Here is a 15408-nt window from a genome sequence, read left to right on the forward strand (position 1 = left end):
GTCCACCTGTTTGGTAGCAAGTTGCCTGCAGCTTTGCCATCTGAAGAGCTGAAGTTCTTTGTTCCTCAGGTTTTTCGGTCCATGCTGGCTCATAGCGTCATGCAGTTCATCCAGTAGTTCATGTTGCCAGCTTGCAGGCCCACTTCATCCCAAAGCTGTTCTGCTGTACTTAGGCCTTTATAGGCCATTGGACTGAATAGGGGTCTCTGTCGTGTGTATGAACCCAGCTTGAGATGGAGTGTTCTTTGTGAAGGTTGGCATCATTCATTTGATGATGGGCACGCTGTCTGCATTATGGGCTGCACATGGTCAACAACAATGCTTAGGTATATTGTGGCACTCAGACGAGAGTGAGTTCATTTTCAGCTGCCCAAAGTGTGCAAAGAAAACATTCAGAATAGACCCCTGGCACATGACAGGATGGACACAGACATTCATGTGGTTTACTGCCAGGTCTGACCTGGGCAAACATTACTCTAATCTTCAGGCATCCTGTTCTGGTGGTCACGTACCCTCTGGAGCCTCGCTGACTGCACTGGTCATCTGCTGGTGCCCATCTGCTGGAAGGTCAGGCCTTTCTGCTCAATTAGACAAGTCAGGCCATCCTCCTCTGACCTTTCAATGGAGCGCAACCAGGACCACCTCAAGTGTGTCACACTTGGACTTGTTTACATCAAGCGTCTTGCCCATTTCAGCGCTAGCATGAACAAAAACTGAACTTCTTGAACGCATCTGAATGCTATAGAAATGAGATAGATATAGACGGTGCTGAGAAAATGAAAGAGAAGACAAATGAAAGGTGCTCCATAAATTAAAGGAGATCATGAAAATCACTATATAGATAGATAGATAGATAGATAGATAGATAGATAGATAGATAGATAGATAGATAGATAGATAGATAGATAGATAGATAGATAGATAGATAGATAGATGTGAAAGGCAGTATATAATAATAGATAATAATAAAAAAAAACAAAATGGTAAGAAACATGGAGCTTCTGTAAATGCCACTTGGTATGGTATTTGCAAAAGCACTGGTAATGTTTGTGATGTGCCATCTGTTGGAAAGACAAATGCATTACATACAGTATCTATCTATCTATTACATAGTGCCTTTCACATCTATCTATCTACCTACCTTTCCATCTGCCTTAATCTATATAGTGATTTTCATATCTATCCATCTATTATATAGTGCCTTTCACATCTATCTATCTATCTATCTATCTATCTATCTATCTATCTATCTATCTATCTATCTATCTATCTATCTATCTAGTCCTGCCTACTATACCAAATGCTATCTATCTATCTATCTATCTATCTATCTATCTATCTATCTATCTATCTATCTATCTATCTATCTATCTATCTATCTATCTATCTATCTATCTGAGACATGCATTGCATTTATCATTTCAACAGATGGCGTATCACAAACGTTTGTTGAAATGCATTTTATTACTACAAATGGTTGTGATGTGCCACTTGTTGGAATGACAAATGCAGTGCATTTTATTGCTAGATGCATTACAAAATACATCCATCCATCCATTTTCCAACCCGCTGAATCCGAAACACAGGGTCATGGGGGTCCGCTGGAGCCAATCCCAGCCAACACAGGGCACAAGGCAGGGAACCAATCCTGGGCAGGGTGCCAACCCACCACAGGACACACCCAAACACCAAGCACACGCTAGGGCCAATTTAGAATCGCCAATCCACCTAACCGGCATGTCTTTGGACTGTGGGAGGAAACTGGAGCGCCCGGAGGAAACCCACGCAGACACGGGGAGAACATGCAAACTCCACGTAGGGAGGACCCAGGAAGCGAACCCAGGTCCCCAGATCTCCCAACTGCGAGGCAGCAGCGCTACCCTACAAAATACATTCCGGTGCAAATTTTGACTCTGAATGTGCTGAGGTGTACATCAAAAGCTTAGATTTCAAACCGTCTTAGACAGGTAGCACAGCTAGTGGTAAATAAATTATTTATTCTGCCTTCATTTGTCCTTGAACAAAGAAAATGTTGTGTGTTGTACTTGTTTGACCCAATAAGCATCACAAAGAAAGAAAGAAAGAAAGAAAGAAAGAAAGAAAGAAAGAAAGAAAGTGACAGGTGGATTAGTTTGGGTGAAGCTCGGCGGATGTCACACTTGCTTCACTTTGATGTCTTTTGGCCTCCCCAGTCGTTGTTTTGGTTTTGCTTGTTTTTTGCTCTTCTAACTTTTCCTGAGTCCATCTCAGTTGTGACCCTGATTTGGCCCAGATGGGCGCAGACCTGGCGTTGCACCCACAAACAACCCCCCCAGCTACATGCCCCCCCTCCCCCCCATGTCTCTCTGTCTCTTTCTCAGGCACAGTTTATCTCGAGGTGAGCGACTTTGGGAACGGCTTATCAGAAAAGCTCTGCTGCTCTTGGTTTCTGAGGGCGTTTAGCTGTGGGTTTCGTCTGCCGTTTCATCTCGTGCTCACCAGGGTCTCTTTTTTTTTTTTGTCTGTCTCTTTTTTCTCACCTTGGCTGGTGTATTTTTTTTTTTTTGTTTACAGGAAGCTGCCTTCTCTTACAGAGCTCGGCCTTGATGGCTTACTCATTGGGTTGTTGCCACCATTAGAGGCCCGGTGGGCTGCTCAGGCTCTTGAGCTCGATTGTTAATTTCCGAGTCCGTGAAGTCATGTTCTGAGACTCGGACGTCTCTCAGGTGTAGACCCCTCACCTCGTTGGCTCCACTGCTTGCAGCTGTTTGTTTAAATTTAATCTGTCATTTACAAAGTGAGACGCCAACCCTTTGTATCCGCTATTTCAGTTTGTCTATAAATGGGGCAGGTGGGTGGCACATTGGCATGCGGTGAAGTTTAGATGTTCTCTTGAATTTCCCCTGCAGCTCATAGCCAGGCTGTAACTTACAAATCTTGTCAGGAGTGGCACACAGTCAGGTGCCGCCTCATTCCACCGCTGGCACCATTAACCGCAGAGTACTGGACAGAGGGCTGGCTGGTGGCACTAGGCTGGCATGCAGATATTTGACCCCAGTTCAAGGACCCCGTACTGGGAATTGTGGAAAGCTTATTTGGAAAATCAAGTCGGATTCAGTAGTTAAATGTTAGGAGTGGGTGCGTGATATGAGGGGCCACAGCTATAAGGAGAACACACTTGTTTTCAGATGTGGGGGGGCATCCTGTTTGGTGGGTTGCCCAATTTTTTTTTTCTAGAAAGTGAAGAAATATCTGATGGATGTTTTGTGAATATAATCTCTCTATGGTTAAAAAGCCACAGTCAGCAATTTTATGTTGTTGTTCACCACAGCAGATAAACATCAATAAAGCAACGTCCTGCACCCCCTCAAACCATCAAGTCCGATCTGAAGTGATAATACACTTGGGAGAAAATAACGCAATATGTTTGTTTCCTTTGATTTTATTTAAAGAACAAGACCTAGTTAGGGCAGTTCAGGGCCGAGCTATGAAGGAGGTTAAGCGAAACGATGATGGAGAGGCGTCAGGACGGAACCGGTACGGTGGACCCCACCCCCAGAATATGGAGACACATAAAGAGGAGATTCGACCAAAATGTCAGAAAGATTTATTCTTCATGCAAAGAACCCATGGAATACGTGAGCAAGTAGTGTGGTGGAGAGCAGGACTTTAGAGACCTGCAAATCTCAGCTTGCTGCTGTTTAGGAGAACCGAAGTGAACCGGCCATATTCTACCTCCAATGCTCTTTAACGTTTTTCTTGAGGGCATCACGACCAATGTCCTCAAAGGTCGCCAGGATACCGTTAGCATTGGAGTGAACACCATTCCTCATCAGAAGATAAAACTGTAGGGTCGTGCCACAAGATCTGAGAGCCTCCCCAAGACACTCCTGCAAGGAACAGATGAGGGAAAAATGAGTAGAGACAGTCAAAGGAAAAAGTGGATGGACAACATCTCGGAGTAGACCCAGGTGATGTTTGCTCAAACCCAAATGCTGGCTGTTTTCTACTACCGATGCTCTTTTATGTTTTTCTAGAAGGTATCATAACCGATGCCCTACGAAGATCTCCAGGATACCGTGAAGCACTGGAGTGAACACCATTCCTCACTGGAAGATAAAACGGTATAGTCATGCCATAAGATCTGAGAGCTTCCCCAAGACACTCTTGCAAGGAACAGACGAGGGAAAAATGAGAGGAGACAGTCAAAGAAAAAAGTGGATGGACAACATCTCAGGGGATGTTTGCTCAAACCCAAATGCTGGCTGTATTCTACCACCTATGCTTTTTTAACGTTTTTCTTAAGGGTATCATGACCGATGCCCTTCGAAGATCGCCAGGGTACCGTGAGAATTGGAGAGCACATCATCCCAAACCTCAGATTTGAAGATGACATCGATAAACTGGTGGAAAGGGAAGCTGAGCTTGGCCACCTGGTGAAGTGCCTGGAGGACGCGGCTTTGATGTATGGCATGAAGATCAACATGGAAGAGAGTATGTTGATGATGAACAGTGGAAAACCAATCATAATGAAGATCTCAGCTCATGATCACAAGTTGTAGACCATTAGCCAGATCAGGTACCCAGGTTCTACAATCCATGAAGAGGGTTCAATAACTAAAGTCATATCAAGAGCTGCACAGACAATAAGAGCCCTGGACAAACTGAAGCCAAACTAGAAAGACAAACAGATCAGCTTTAATGTCACCTTAAGATTACAATCATTTTATACGTATGTGAACCCTGGACCTCGATAGCAAGAAATCCAAGCAGTGGAGATGAGGTGCTACAGAGTACTTCACCGACAAGAAGATCTTTGGCATCATCCAACAGCAGTCGGGCAACTGGAGACCTCTTCATCGTTAGATAAAACGGTACGGCCGTGCCACAAGATCTGAGAACTTCCCCAAGACACTCCTGCAAGGAACAGATGTCGGAAAAATGAAAAGAGACAGTCAAAGAAAAAAGTGGATAGACAACATCTCGGAGTGGACCCTGGTGATGTTTGGTCAAACCCAAATGCTGGCTGTTTTCTACCACCGATGCTCTTTAACAATTTTCTTGAGGGTGTTATGACTGATGTCCTGAAAGATCACCAAAGTACCGTGAGAATTGGAGGGCACATCATCCCAAATCACCAATTTGAAGCTGACATTGATAAACTGGTGGGAAGGGAAGCTGAGCTTGGCCACCTGGTGAAGTGCCTGGAGGACGCGACTTTGATGTATGGCATGAAGATCAACACGGAAGAGAGTACGTTGATGATGAACACTGGAAAACCAGTCATAATGAAGATCTCAGCTCATGATCATGAGTTGTAGACCATTAGCCAGATCGGGTATCCGGGTTCTACAATCCATGAAGAGGGTTCAATAACTAAAGTCATATCCGGGGCTGCATAGACAGTCCTGACCAAACTGGAGGGACAAACAGATCAGCTTTAATGTCACCTTAAGATTACAATCATTTTATACGTATGTGAACCCTGGACCTCGATAGCAAGAAATCCAAGCAGTGGAGATGAGGTGCTACAGAGTACTTCACCGACAAGAAGATCTTTGGCATCATCCAACAGCAGTCGGGCAACTGGAGACCTCTTCATCGTTAGATAAAACGGTACGGCCGTGCCACAAGATCTGAGAACTTCCCCAAGACACTCCTGCAAGGAACAGATGTCGGAAAAATGAAAAGAGACAGTCAAAGAAAAAAGTGGATAGACAACATCTCGGAGTGGACCCTGGTGATGTTTGGTCAAACCCAAATGCTGGCTGTTTTCTACCACCGATGCTCTTTAACAATTTTCTTGAGGGTATTATGACTGATGTCCTGAAAGATCACCAAAGTACCGTGAGAATTGGAGGGCACATCATCCCAAATCACCAATTTGAAGCTGACATTGATAAACTGGTGGGAAGGGAAGCTGAGCTTGGCCACCTGGTGAAGTGCCTGGAGGACGCGACTTTGATGTATGGCATGAAGATCAACACGGAAGAGAGTACGTTGATGATGAACACTGGAAAACCAGTCATAATGAAGATCTCAGCTCATGATCATGAGTTGTAGACCATTAGCCAGATCGGGTATCCGGGTTCTACAATCCATGAAGAGGGTTCAATAACTAAAGTCATATCCGGGGCTGCACAGACAATAGCAGTCCTGACCAAACTGGAGAAACAAACAGATCAGATTTAATGTCACCTTAAGATTGCAATTATTGTATATGTATGTGAACCTTGGACCTTAACAACAGAACTGCAGCAAGAAGTTCAAGCAGTGGAGATGAGGTGCTACTGAATCGATTTGGGGATTTTCTACTTCATCAACGATGAGATGTGTTGCATCATCCAACAGCAGTTAGGTAACTATGGAGACCTCCTCATCAGAAGATAAAACGGTACCATCGTGTCACAAGATCTGAGGGCCTCTCCATGACACTCTTGCAAGGAACAGACGAGGGAGGAAGGAGGAAAGACAGTCAAAGATAAAAGTTGATAAACATCTCTGAGATTTGCTCAAACCCAAATGCTGGCACATAACCGGCATGTATGGGGGCAAAGGTTTAATTGCATAGCTTCCCTTCTGTCACATGGTCCTCGCTGGGTGGTCTGGGTATCATTGGCTCCTGATGACCTTCCTCGGCGTGTCTTTGTGGTGGGTTCCAGTCGTTTGGGAATAGAAAAGAACACATTCTGAGGTATTAGGAGTTCCTCACCTGAACTCCAACGGCCCTCATGTTGTCCCAGCCCTGCCAGCTCAGACATCACAGGGATGAAGAGCAAACTGTGAATGCCACACAGGCTGCTGTCTTTTTGGGCCAAAGCTGACATGCTGTTTTATTTGTGAAGGTAATGCAGTCACAATTACAACGATAATCTACAATGCAACAAGCAATATATTGACAAAAACGTCCTGAGATGTTTCAGATGAAGAAGACAGAAGTTTCGAAATGTGGTAGATATAATCATTGTGGTGACACGTTGCACTTTGATTGGCTCATGAGAACTTCACTTTACTCTTTATACATGATGATAAAGACCCTATAATCCCATATCTCTTAAAAGAGTTGTAGTCATAATCATCCACCAAAGCCATTGGAGGCCAACATGTCAAATGTCTGACCTTCAGCACCATGTCGATGATGTTATTAATGTCTGTTGGTTTTCCTGACTCATTGGAACAATTAAGTCTGGCTGGTTCTTCATAAGAAATGCAATGGTAGTTCTGATCGATGTGTGGTTGGCTTTGCTCTTGAAGGCTGCTTAGAGGTTTTGTAGTTGGTGTACAAGTAATACATTTGAATTGTTGGCTCTAACAGTCCAGCAAGTTCAGGTCAGGTTAGGGCACATGCACTGGTACAGCGCGTTGCCACACCCACCATACAACAAAACAGCTCAGGATCCTGGTTGGCAACCCCCCTGGCAGACATGTGGTCCAGTCCCACCTTCCATAAATGACCCTCTATCTGCCGCAGCCAGGTGTTACATGGGTAACCCCTTTGGTCTGGTCCAGCCACTCAAGTCCTCAACAACGAGCCAGGTCATCCTCTGGGAATCGAGCCACATGGCCGTAGTGTCGTAACTGACGCTCCCTCATAATGCAGGTCATGTGCCTCATTCGGGACTCCATGAGCAACACAAAGTCAAACCAGCGGTGCCCAAGGATTCTCTGAAGAGACACACATGAAGGAGTCCAGTCTTCATCTCAGGTCACTGGATAGTGTCCATGTCTCGCAACCATATAGCAAGACAGGAAGCACCAGGGCTCTAAAGACTTGGACCTTCATCCTTGGCAGAGACATCAGAAGCCCCACACACTCCTTTCCAGTGACCTCATGACCCCCCATGCTGTCCCAATCTGTCTACTGACTTCATAGGAAGAGTCACCAGAGACATGAATGTCACTGCTGAGGTCAGTAAACCTCTCGACGAGGTCCACACTCTCTCTGCAGACAGACACACTGATGATGGCCGTGCCCAAGAGGTCATTAAAGGCCTGCATCTTTGTTCTTAAGTTGTCCTTAAATTCTGACGTCCAGGACCACTGAGAAGATCTGGTTCTCTGTCTTGGTTAGTCCTTGGAGCTATCAATGCAAAATTGGGCCCGTCCTTCTTTGGAATGTAGTTTAAGATCTGACTGTTGATTTTGCTCTTGAAAGCTTCTTGAAAGTATCTAATCCACAATGTTTGCTTTTAAATAATCAATTATGACTGCCTGACTATCTGGTACTGTCGAGTACATACGACATCCCACTACGTGACCCTCATTGGTTCTTTGGTCAGGCCTTGTTCATCACCTCTTTTTACTTGTGGTCGGCACTTATAGCATCCACAGTCTGACCTCCAGGTCTGATGGCCTGTCCTGTCCCCAGATGGTGACATTTCATTTGATGATTTTCTAGCAGTCCATAGCTAAAATGAAGAAAATAATCAAAAAAGTGCCAGGTGACCATCTAGAAAATGATACATTTTCACTGAATTGAATCAAATTCTTATTTATATTTGAACATCCCTTCCAGTTCTGTGGATGAGCAGGCAGCACTGCCCTCGATTGGTCTTTCACTTCCATCCAAATCGCAAGAACGCTGGCAGACTGAAGCATCTCATGGAGGCCAGATGATGAATTCTTGCCTAAATTGTGTTACTTCTTCAGAGCTGACGTTAAGTCCAAACCCGGATAAGGAGGTCATATCCGCTGGTAGTGTTTGCTCGACTGTCCTCTTGAAGCCTTCTCCAGATTCTGTGGTCAGTTTACTTTTTCCAGGAATGCCAGGTTTCTGTTCTCGAAGCTGCATGGCTGTAAGAGACGTTACCTTTAAAAACCGCATGAGTCGTTCTTCTGAAATCGCTTTGGTTGGCCACAAGAACAAGGCGTTTAGACCTATTAGAGGGTTCTAAAAGTCTGATACCTTCAGCAATTTATTTGAGTTGGGAAAGTCACATGACTTCTGCTGGTCTACTGTTCTCTGTGGTCTCCTGTTTTATTTTTATCCTTCCACATCAAAGCAGAGTCAGGAATCATCAGGGCTGCTTTTAATTACTGGAAAGAGATGACATCTGATTCACCATGCGGCTCTGCAGTGTTTCTCTGTTCCTTATCGTCTAAGTTTGTGCTTCAGTGACCAGCCACCTGAGGTTGAATAGAAGGTGTGGGCAGTTGAGGGGAAAGAGGGGACACAAATGTATTCACTTGGATCATTTTTGATTTCTTTATAACAGCAACAGAAAACTGTTGATGATCACCAGCTGAAAATTCATTCGTGCGGTGTCCCCTCAATCAAAGCTCCTGGATTCAAAGTGCAGTGTACTGCCGTCTTTGACATTCGAGCTACAGGAGAATTCTTCTACTTCTAGCGACCAATTGGGCTTCTGACTACAAGGCCGTCTGCTTTCCGTTGCAGGCTCTCTCCACATCACCTTCACTACACCCAACCCTTCCCACCTGAGGTAATCCTGGAACGAGCCCCCAGATTAGCCAGCGGTGAGAAATTTGCTCAGCTCATGAGTTTGTTTGCACTTTTGGATCTAACTGTTCAACTTCTAGGCTTCGAGGGATTCGATACGAGCAGGCGATAAGAAGTTAAGATCTCAGTGTTGGCTTCTCACCAAAAAAGTTAAACATTTCCCTGGATTGGGACTTTTGAGTTTTTTGGGTAGTCCTTCGATCCTGATATTTTTCCATCTGTGTCCATCTTCAGACACCACATGTTTATCTCGAAGCACATTGCATTCAGTTTCTTGGACAACAGACATCATTCGGTGCAAGTTGAGAGCATGTGCTTTGCTTCCACCAGGTCAACCTTAATTACCATTCATCCATCCATCCATTATCCAACCTTGCTATATCCTAACTACAGGGTCACGGGGGTCTGCTGGAGCCAATCCCAGCCAACACAGGTTGCAAGGCGGGAAACAAACCCTGGGCAGGGCGCCAGCCCACCGCAGAACCTTAATTACTTTGCTTTTGTTCTCAGATTTGCTTGTTTTGTTCTCTGTGGTTTTGTTCCTTTTTCCTAAGATTTCTTCCAACATAACATCGAGATTATTGCTGGAACATTCCACCAGATCTGTCATATCCTTCATATCGGAGTTCACATCCAGTGGCCCTGAGACAAATAAATTTCTCCATGGTGACTTTGTGGTGACCAAAAACAGATGATTGATTTTTCAATCCGTGTACATTTTCACGACATTTACAGCAAAATTCGCTTTTGCCGGCGATTTCACGAAACACAAAAGTCATGGAGGGAGGGGTTTGAAGGTTTTTTTTGAGACTGTTGTTCCCTAAAGCTGCGTTCACACTTACGCGTTCTCTTTTTTTCTTTCCATGGCTGCCCACCGGTAAAATCTATTTACTCCTCTCGTTCACATCGCTGTGGCAGTTCAGTGTGTTTTTCCAGAACGTCACGTCATTCTGTGGATAGGATTTTGCCCCCAGCCACCATAAATTAGCAACCACCTTTTCCTGTTTCTTGCTGTGGTTCAGTGGGGTCCTTCAGAGCTGCCAGTAAATTATAGGCTGCACCCCATGACTCTAAATTAGAGGATGTTACGTCACCCCCCCCCTTATATTCTTTGCAGCCAGGTGAACCAAAATTATAGTAATTATTACGTCAAGTTATGCTATATTTATTTCCTCTTATTTTCATTACCGCCTGGTGGACCTGAATTGTTATGTTATATTAATTTAATTATTTTTCCCTGTTATTTTCATTGCAGTCTGCCATTTTCTCCCAGACGTTTTCCAGGCAAGTTCATTTTCAGTGATGGCAGTGCCAGGGTCAGGTGGATCTATCCTGCTGGCCTGGGTTTCCATTTTTCTTTGCTGCATCAACCACCTGGATGGTTGCACAACCGGCACACCCAACGAATGCAAAGAAGCCGACTTTGTGCCAGGTTACAACCTGGCGGGAGAAGGCTTTGATGTGGTCAAAATGCAGCGCAAAGGCTCCTATGTGATCAACACCAACGACTGGAAGAAAAAGGACCGGACCTGTACCATCTGCAAGAACAGCCTGATGGACAATGCCATGCAGAAGCTGCCCCTTTCCATGATCGACTGGCGGGTGGCTCCCTTGTGTAATAACAAGTTGTCCAGCACGGTCTATCAGTCAAGTGAAAGCCTGGTGAGCTCCAGCACCTCAAGCATAGAGAACAACTGGAAAGTTGAACTGAACATCAAGGTCAAACCTGAACTGGAAGGGCGTCTCATGATTGGGGGAACTCAGTCGAAACTTTCTGAATATACGATGGAGAAGTCCAAGAGTGACAAGTATGCCTTCACGAGCCACGAAGTGTCCTGCCGATATTACAGGTAATTAGATTCTCCATATTGAGAGTGAAAACTGTTGTAATCACGATGTACCAGCATGTGGATGGTCTTGAGCCTCATCTATTAAGCTGCACACCAGGGAGTCGCAGTCAGAAGGTATTTAGGGTCATGGTACAATAGCTTTGGCAGGTACATTTTGGAGAACAACTTGTTGAAATCAACTGATTTGGGAAAGACTACCTGACCGGTATTGACTGTTTTTGGTCCATCCTTTGGCTGCAGTTTTATTACACCCTTTTCTGTCTTTGGCGATCGATACTTCAGTTCCTTTCCTGGTATTTCAACCCTTGATTTGTCTTTGTGTTGTTTCCTGAAGTTACACATCTCCTAGTTTATTTCTTAATAATTACCCCATCGGTTCTGCCGACTAGTTTAGGAGAGTCCTCAAAGCAAGTGAGAAAACCAAGTGGACTGTGAGCAGAAAACATCGAGCAGTTGTTAGGAACTTATTTGAACCACATTGCATAATTTCATTTCTACAAAATTAATTTTTTTTTCTTGTTAAATTTTTACATCATCACAGCACAGATTTTTTTCCCGTGGATGCTACGGAAATACATTTTAAAAAATTGCTTATTTTTTGTGTTCACCACCATGTTGTTTACAGCAACAACACCCATTGCTGATTCTGTGGTTCACATCTGACACAAGGCAAGAACACGTCACGTTAGAACAATAGAACCTTAGAAAAACTTTTGATGACAACAGGCCATTCAGCCCAAGAAGCTCCTACCCACCTATTTCCCCCAAAACAACATCAAGTGGAATTCTGAATGTTCCTAGAGTCCTACTATCCAGTGCACGACTGGGCATCTTATTCTATGTTCACCTATAGTTCTCTGTGTGAAGAAAAACTTCTTAAAGTTTTTGTGAAATTTACCCTTAACAAGTTTCCAACTGTGAGCACATGTTCTTGTTGAACACTGCCACTATATAGGATGGCGGCACAGTTAACAGATTCAATGAAATTTATCTAATAAAGGAAACACTTTGACAAAAAAAAATGTATAGAATTTTGGATCTTCCAGCTTAGCTTTCATCAAGAATCTAATCTCTGTTACTTGTTTTGGCTTTGCCATTCTTATTTCTTTCAGTTGCTTATTTGATGATTCTTTTAACACAATGTCTTTAAATGAGTTCACATCTGTTTAAATCTTAACATCAATGTTCGCTTGAACAGTTACAGGGTGGTGGCAGAGCCAAAGCTTCACCCCGAATTCCAGCGTACACTGAAGAAGCTGCCGAAGGTTTTCGATGAAAACAGCAAGAAGGCATATGAAAAAGTCATCGAAACGTTTGGCACACATTACATCAAACAGGTAGGTAAACTGGCCGAGGGCACCAATGCCGAGCTCATGGCTGTCTAGACAGCATCGAGTTCAGCCTGTTGGTTATGTTTTTATATAAGGTAATTCATTCTTACATGAATGGTGGCATGAGTGGACACAGCGGCTCTTGGCTCTGTTTCAGTGTTTGGTTGTGCTAATGTGTGTGTATGTAATATGTACGGTGTGTGCTAAGATGGATCCGTGTAGTCGTACACACTTAATTAGTATTAGGTGGACATTTCAGACATTACAAGCAGTTACTAGCAGATTTGCAACACGCCACAGGATATAACGAGGTTTTCTCGGACTCCTTTGATTGTTATTGGGTTCGAGAGGTGGTGCAGATGGCATCATGAGTGTAAGCAGAAGTGAGGATGCCGGGCAGGCTTACTGGTTAGGCTAAGGAAGCAGCCACATAAACCCCTAATATCTTCCTCACAAATGCCAAAACCATCGTCCACAAATTAGATCATCTGGAATTATTGGTGGCTGCAAACTTCTATGTTTGCGAATGTTGTGTGATAATTATTACCGAAACCTGGCTGCACCCGCTTTTTCCAGACACCATAAGGCAGCTGGTAGGCTGCACAATCTTCTGCTTTGAATCCGGTAAGAAGAGAAGTTGGAGGTCTTTGCCTGTTGTGATAGATGGCCCAGAGACCTTGCCCGGTCGGGACGCCCTTTTAAGGAAAGGACCGGGGGAGTGGACATACTGCCAGTAGTACCTCCCCCTGGGACACGGGAGGGCAGCTCCCCTGGTTTACATAAGGGCCATGGGACTGGAGCTTAGAAGCTCAGCCCTGCAGGGGCCCATGGCCACCACCAGGGAGCGCCTGGACAGTTCCGGAGCCCTGGTTTGCAGCACTTTCGCCACACCCAGAAGTGCTGCCGGAACTTGATTGAGGAGCACTTGTGGGTGCGGTATAACAGAGGCCGCCTCTCTCCAGCAAGCGAGCCCGAGTCGGGAGGCAGAGGAGTGGAGGTGTCAGGAAAGAGAGGGGACTGAGAGAGAGAAGGAGTGGGCATCACTGTGAGGTTTGTGCACTGTGTGCATTATGCTGTGCCAAGGAAAGATAAAACGTGTGTTGTCGGACATTGTTGGTCTGTGTGTCTGTCTGTAGCCGGGCTGATCTTCTACAATGTATATTAACAATAACTGGTGTACAAACAGTAAGATGTTATACACACACTGTTCTCCTGATTTGGAAGCAATAAGTTTTATTTGGACCTTTCTATCTGCCAAGGGGGCTGACAGTAGTGAGAATTGCTGCTGTTTATATTCCCCTAATGCTAACATTAGCTTAGCTCTTGCCCATAGCTGTAGCTTTTACAATTTCATTGTACTGGTATAGTGACAATAAAAGCTTTCTATTCTATTCTATCTATCTTACTAAACCACAGTTAATTTATGCACGGCGGACGCACCAAAGTGCATGCGCACTGCGGCCTTGGCGCCCGCCCCAGAGTCCAGAGTCAAACGCTGCCAAAACGCGGCGGCTTCCCAAAGTCAGCAGGTGGCGCCCAAACAACACAACCTGTACAGTCAAACGCAGCGGCTTCCCAAAACTCGGCGGATTCCCAGAGTCAGTAGGTGGTGCCCACACAACACAACCTGTAAAATACACTTGCTCTACTCCACTGTGCCAGGAGGCTCCCACAACGCGCTTCACACACACCAGAAGCAAAGACATCACAGCCCCACAATGAAAGAGCTCAACTAATGGAAATACAAAACGACCCCATATGGATAAACACAATGAACGAGCGCGCCCACAACGCATTTTTGACACAGCACAGGCAAAGGAGACATGTATCCAAATGGAGGGAGCTCAATGATTAGTAATACAAACACGAGCCCGTATGGCTACGACCTGTAAACCCACACCACCACATATACCCTCCATGATATTTCATCACGCAGCGGCTTCCCACCGAGGCGCATATTACACCGTGGCGCACGCCCCAGTGGCAAACGCAGCGGCTTCCCAGAGTCAGTAGGTGGCGCCCAAACAACACAACCTGTTCACTGCACTTGCTCTAATCAAACTTGCTGTGCTCCACTCTGCCAGCAGTCGGTGTCAGCAAAGGCAACAGAATCACGTCTCCACAAAACGAAACCGCTTTAGTACAGATACGCTTATTTAATTAAATGACATTTCCCCAGACGCACCCACCTTCCATGATATGTCATCCATCCAAATATCGGACGGAACAGAAACTGATTGCTATTCTTGGATTTCCGATTCGCTAGCAAATTGCAGGCTTACTTGTTCTATTCTATTCTATTCTACTAATTGTGGGTCCAAGCTTATATTAAATTAAATAATCAGATCTCACCTGTGTCTAAGGCTGTCAGATCTGAAGCAGAACCATCAAACAAAATCCACCTGGGGCCAAATGTCATTAGAAATTAAAGGATTTAACTGAATAAAGTAGACTGGTTGTCATGTCTCAGTTGAAAAATGAATTTTAGTTTATGTTTGCAACTATGTGTGTTGCTGAAGTTTCTTTGATTGACATATTAAAAGTGAAATAGAAGATTGGGGGGGGACATAAATACCCACACAAGCCCTAAAATGTCCCTAAACTTTAACATAACCCTTATGCACAAGCCGACGAGGACTTGTTTGAATCACCTGGCCCTATGTGGGAAAAATTGAGTACCTGCTTACAATAACTAGCTCATCATGAGCGTTACAATAACTGTAAAGTACTATAAATAATAATAATAATAATTCCTTGTATTCATATAGCGTTGTTCTCATTATTCTAA

General features: G+C 44.6%; 1 protein-coding gene across 1 annotated transcript in view; it reads left to right on the plus strand.

The window, feature by feature from the left end:
• The window catches only part of LOC114661798 (perforin-1-like), a 30975-nt gene that overhangs the window by 5433 nt on the left and 10134 nt on the right, over nucleotides 1-15408 (plus strand). The window contains exons 2-3 of the mRNA XM_028814999.2: nucleotides 10695-11289; nucleotides 12488-12626. Coding sequence (XP_028670832.1) covers nucleotides 10742-11289; nucleotides 12488-12626 — 687 coding nt within the window. The 5' untranslated portion in view covers nucleotides 10695-10741. The remainder of the gene's footprint in view (nucleotides 1-10694; nucleotides 11290-12487; nucleotides 12627-15408) is intronic.

The sequence above is a fragment of the Erpetoichthys calabaricus genome, chromosome 12, assembly GCF_900747795.2.
Source record: "Erpetoichthys calabaricus chromosome 12, fErpCal1.3, whole genome shotgun sequence".
Classification (NCBI taxonomy): domain Eukaryota; kingdom Metazoa; phylum Chordata; class Cladistia; order Polypteriformes; family Polypteridae; genus Erpetoichthys; species Erpetoichthys calabaricus.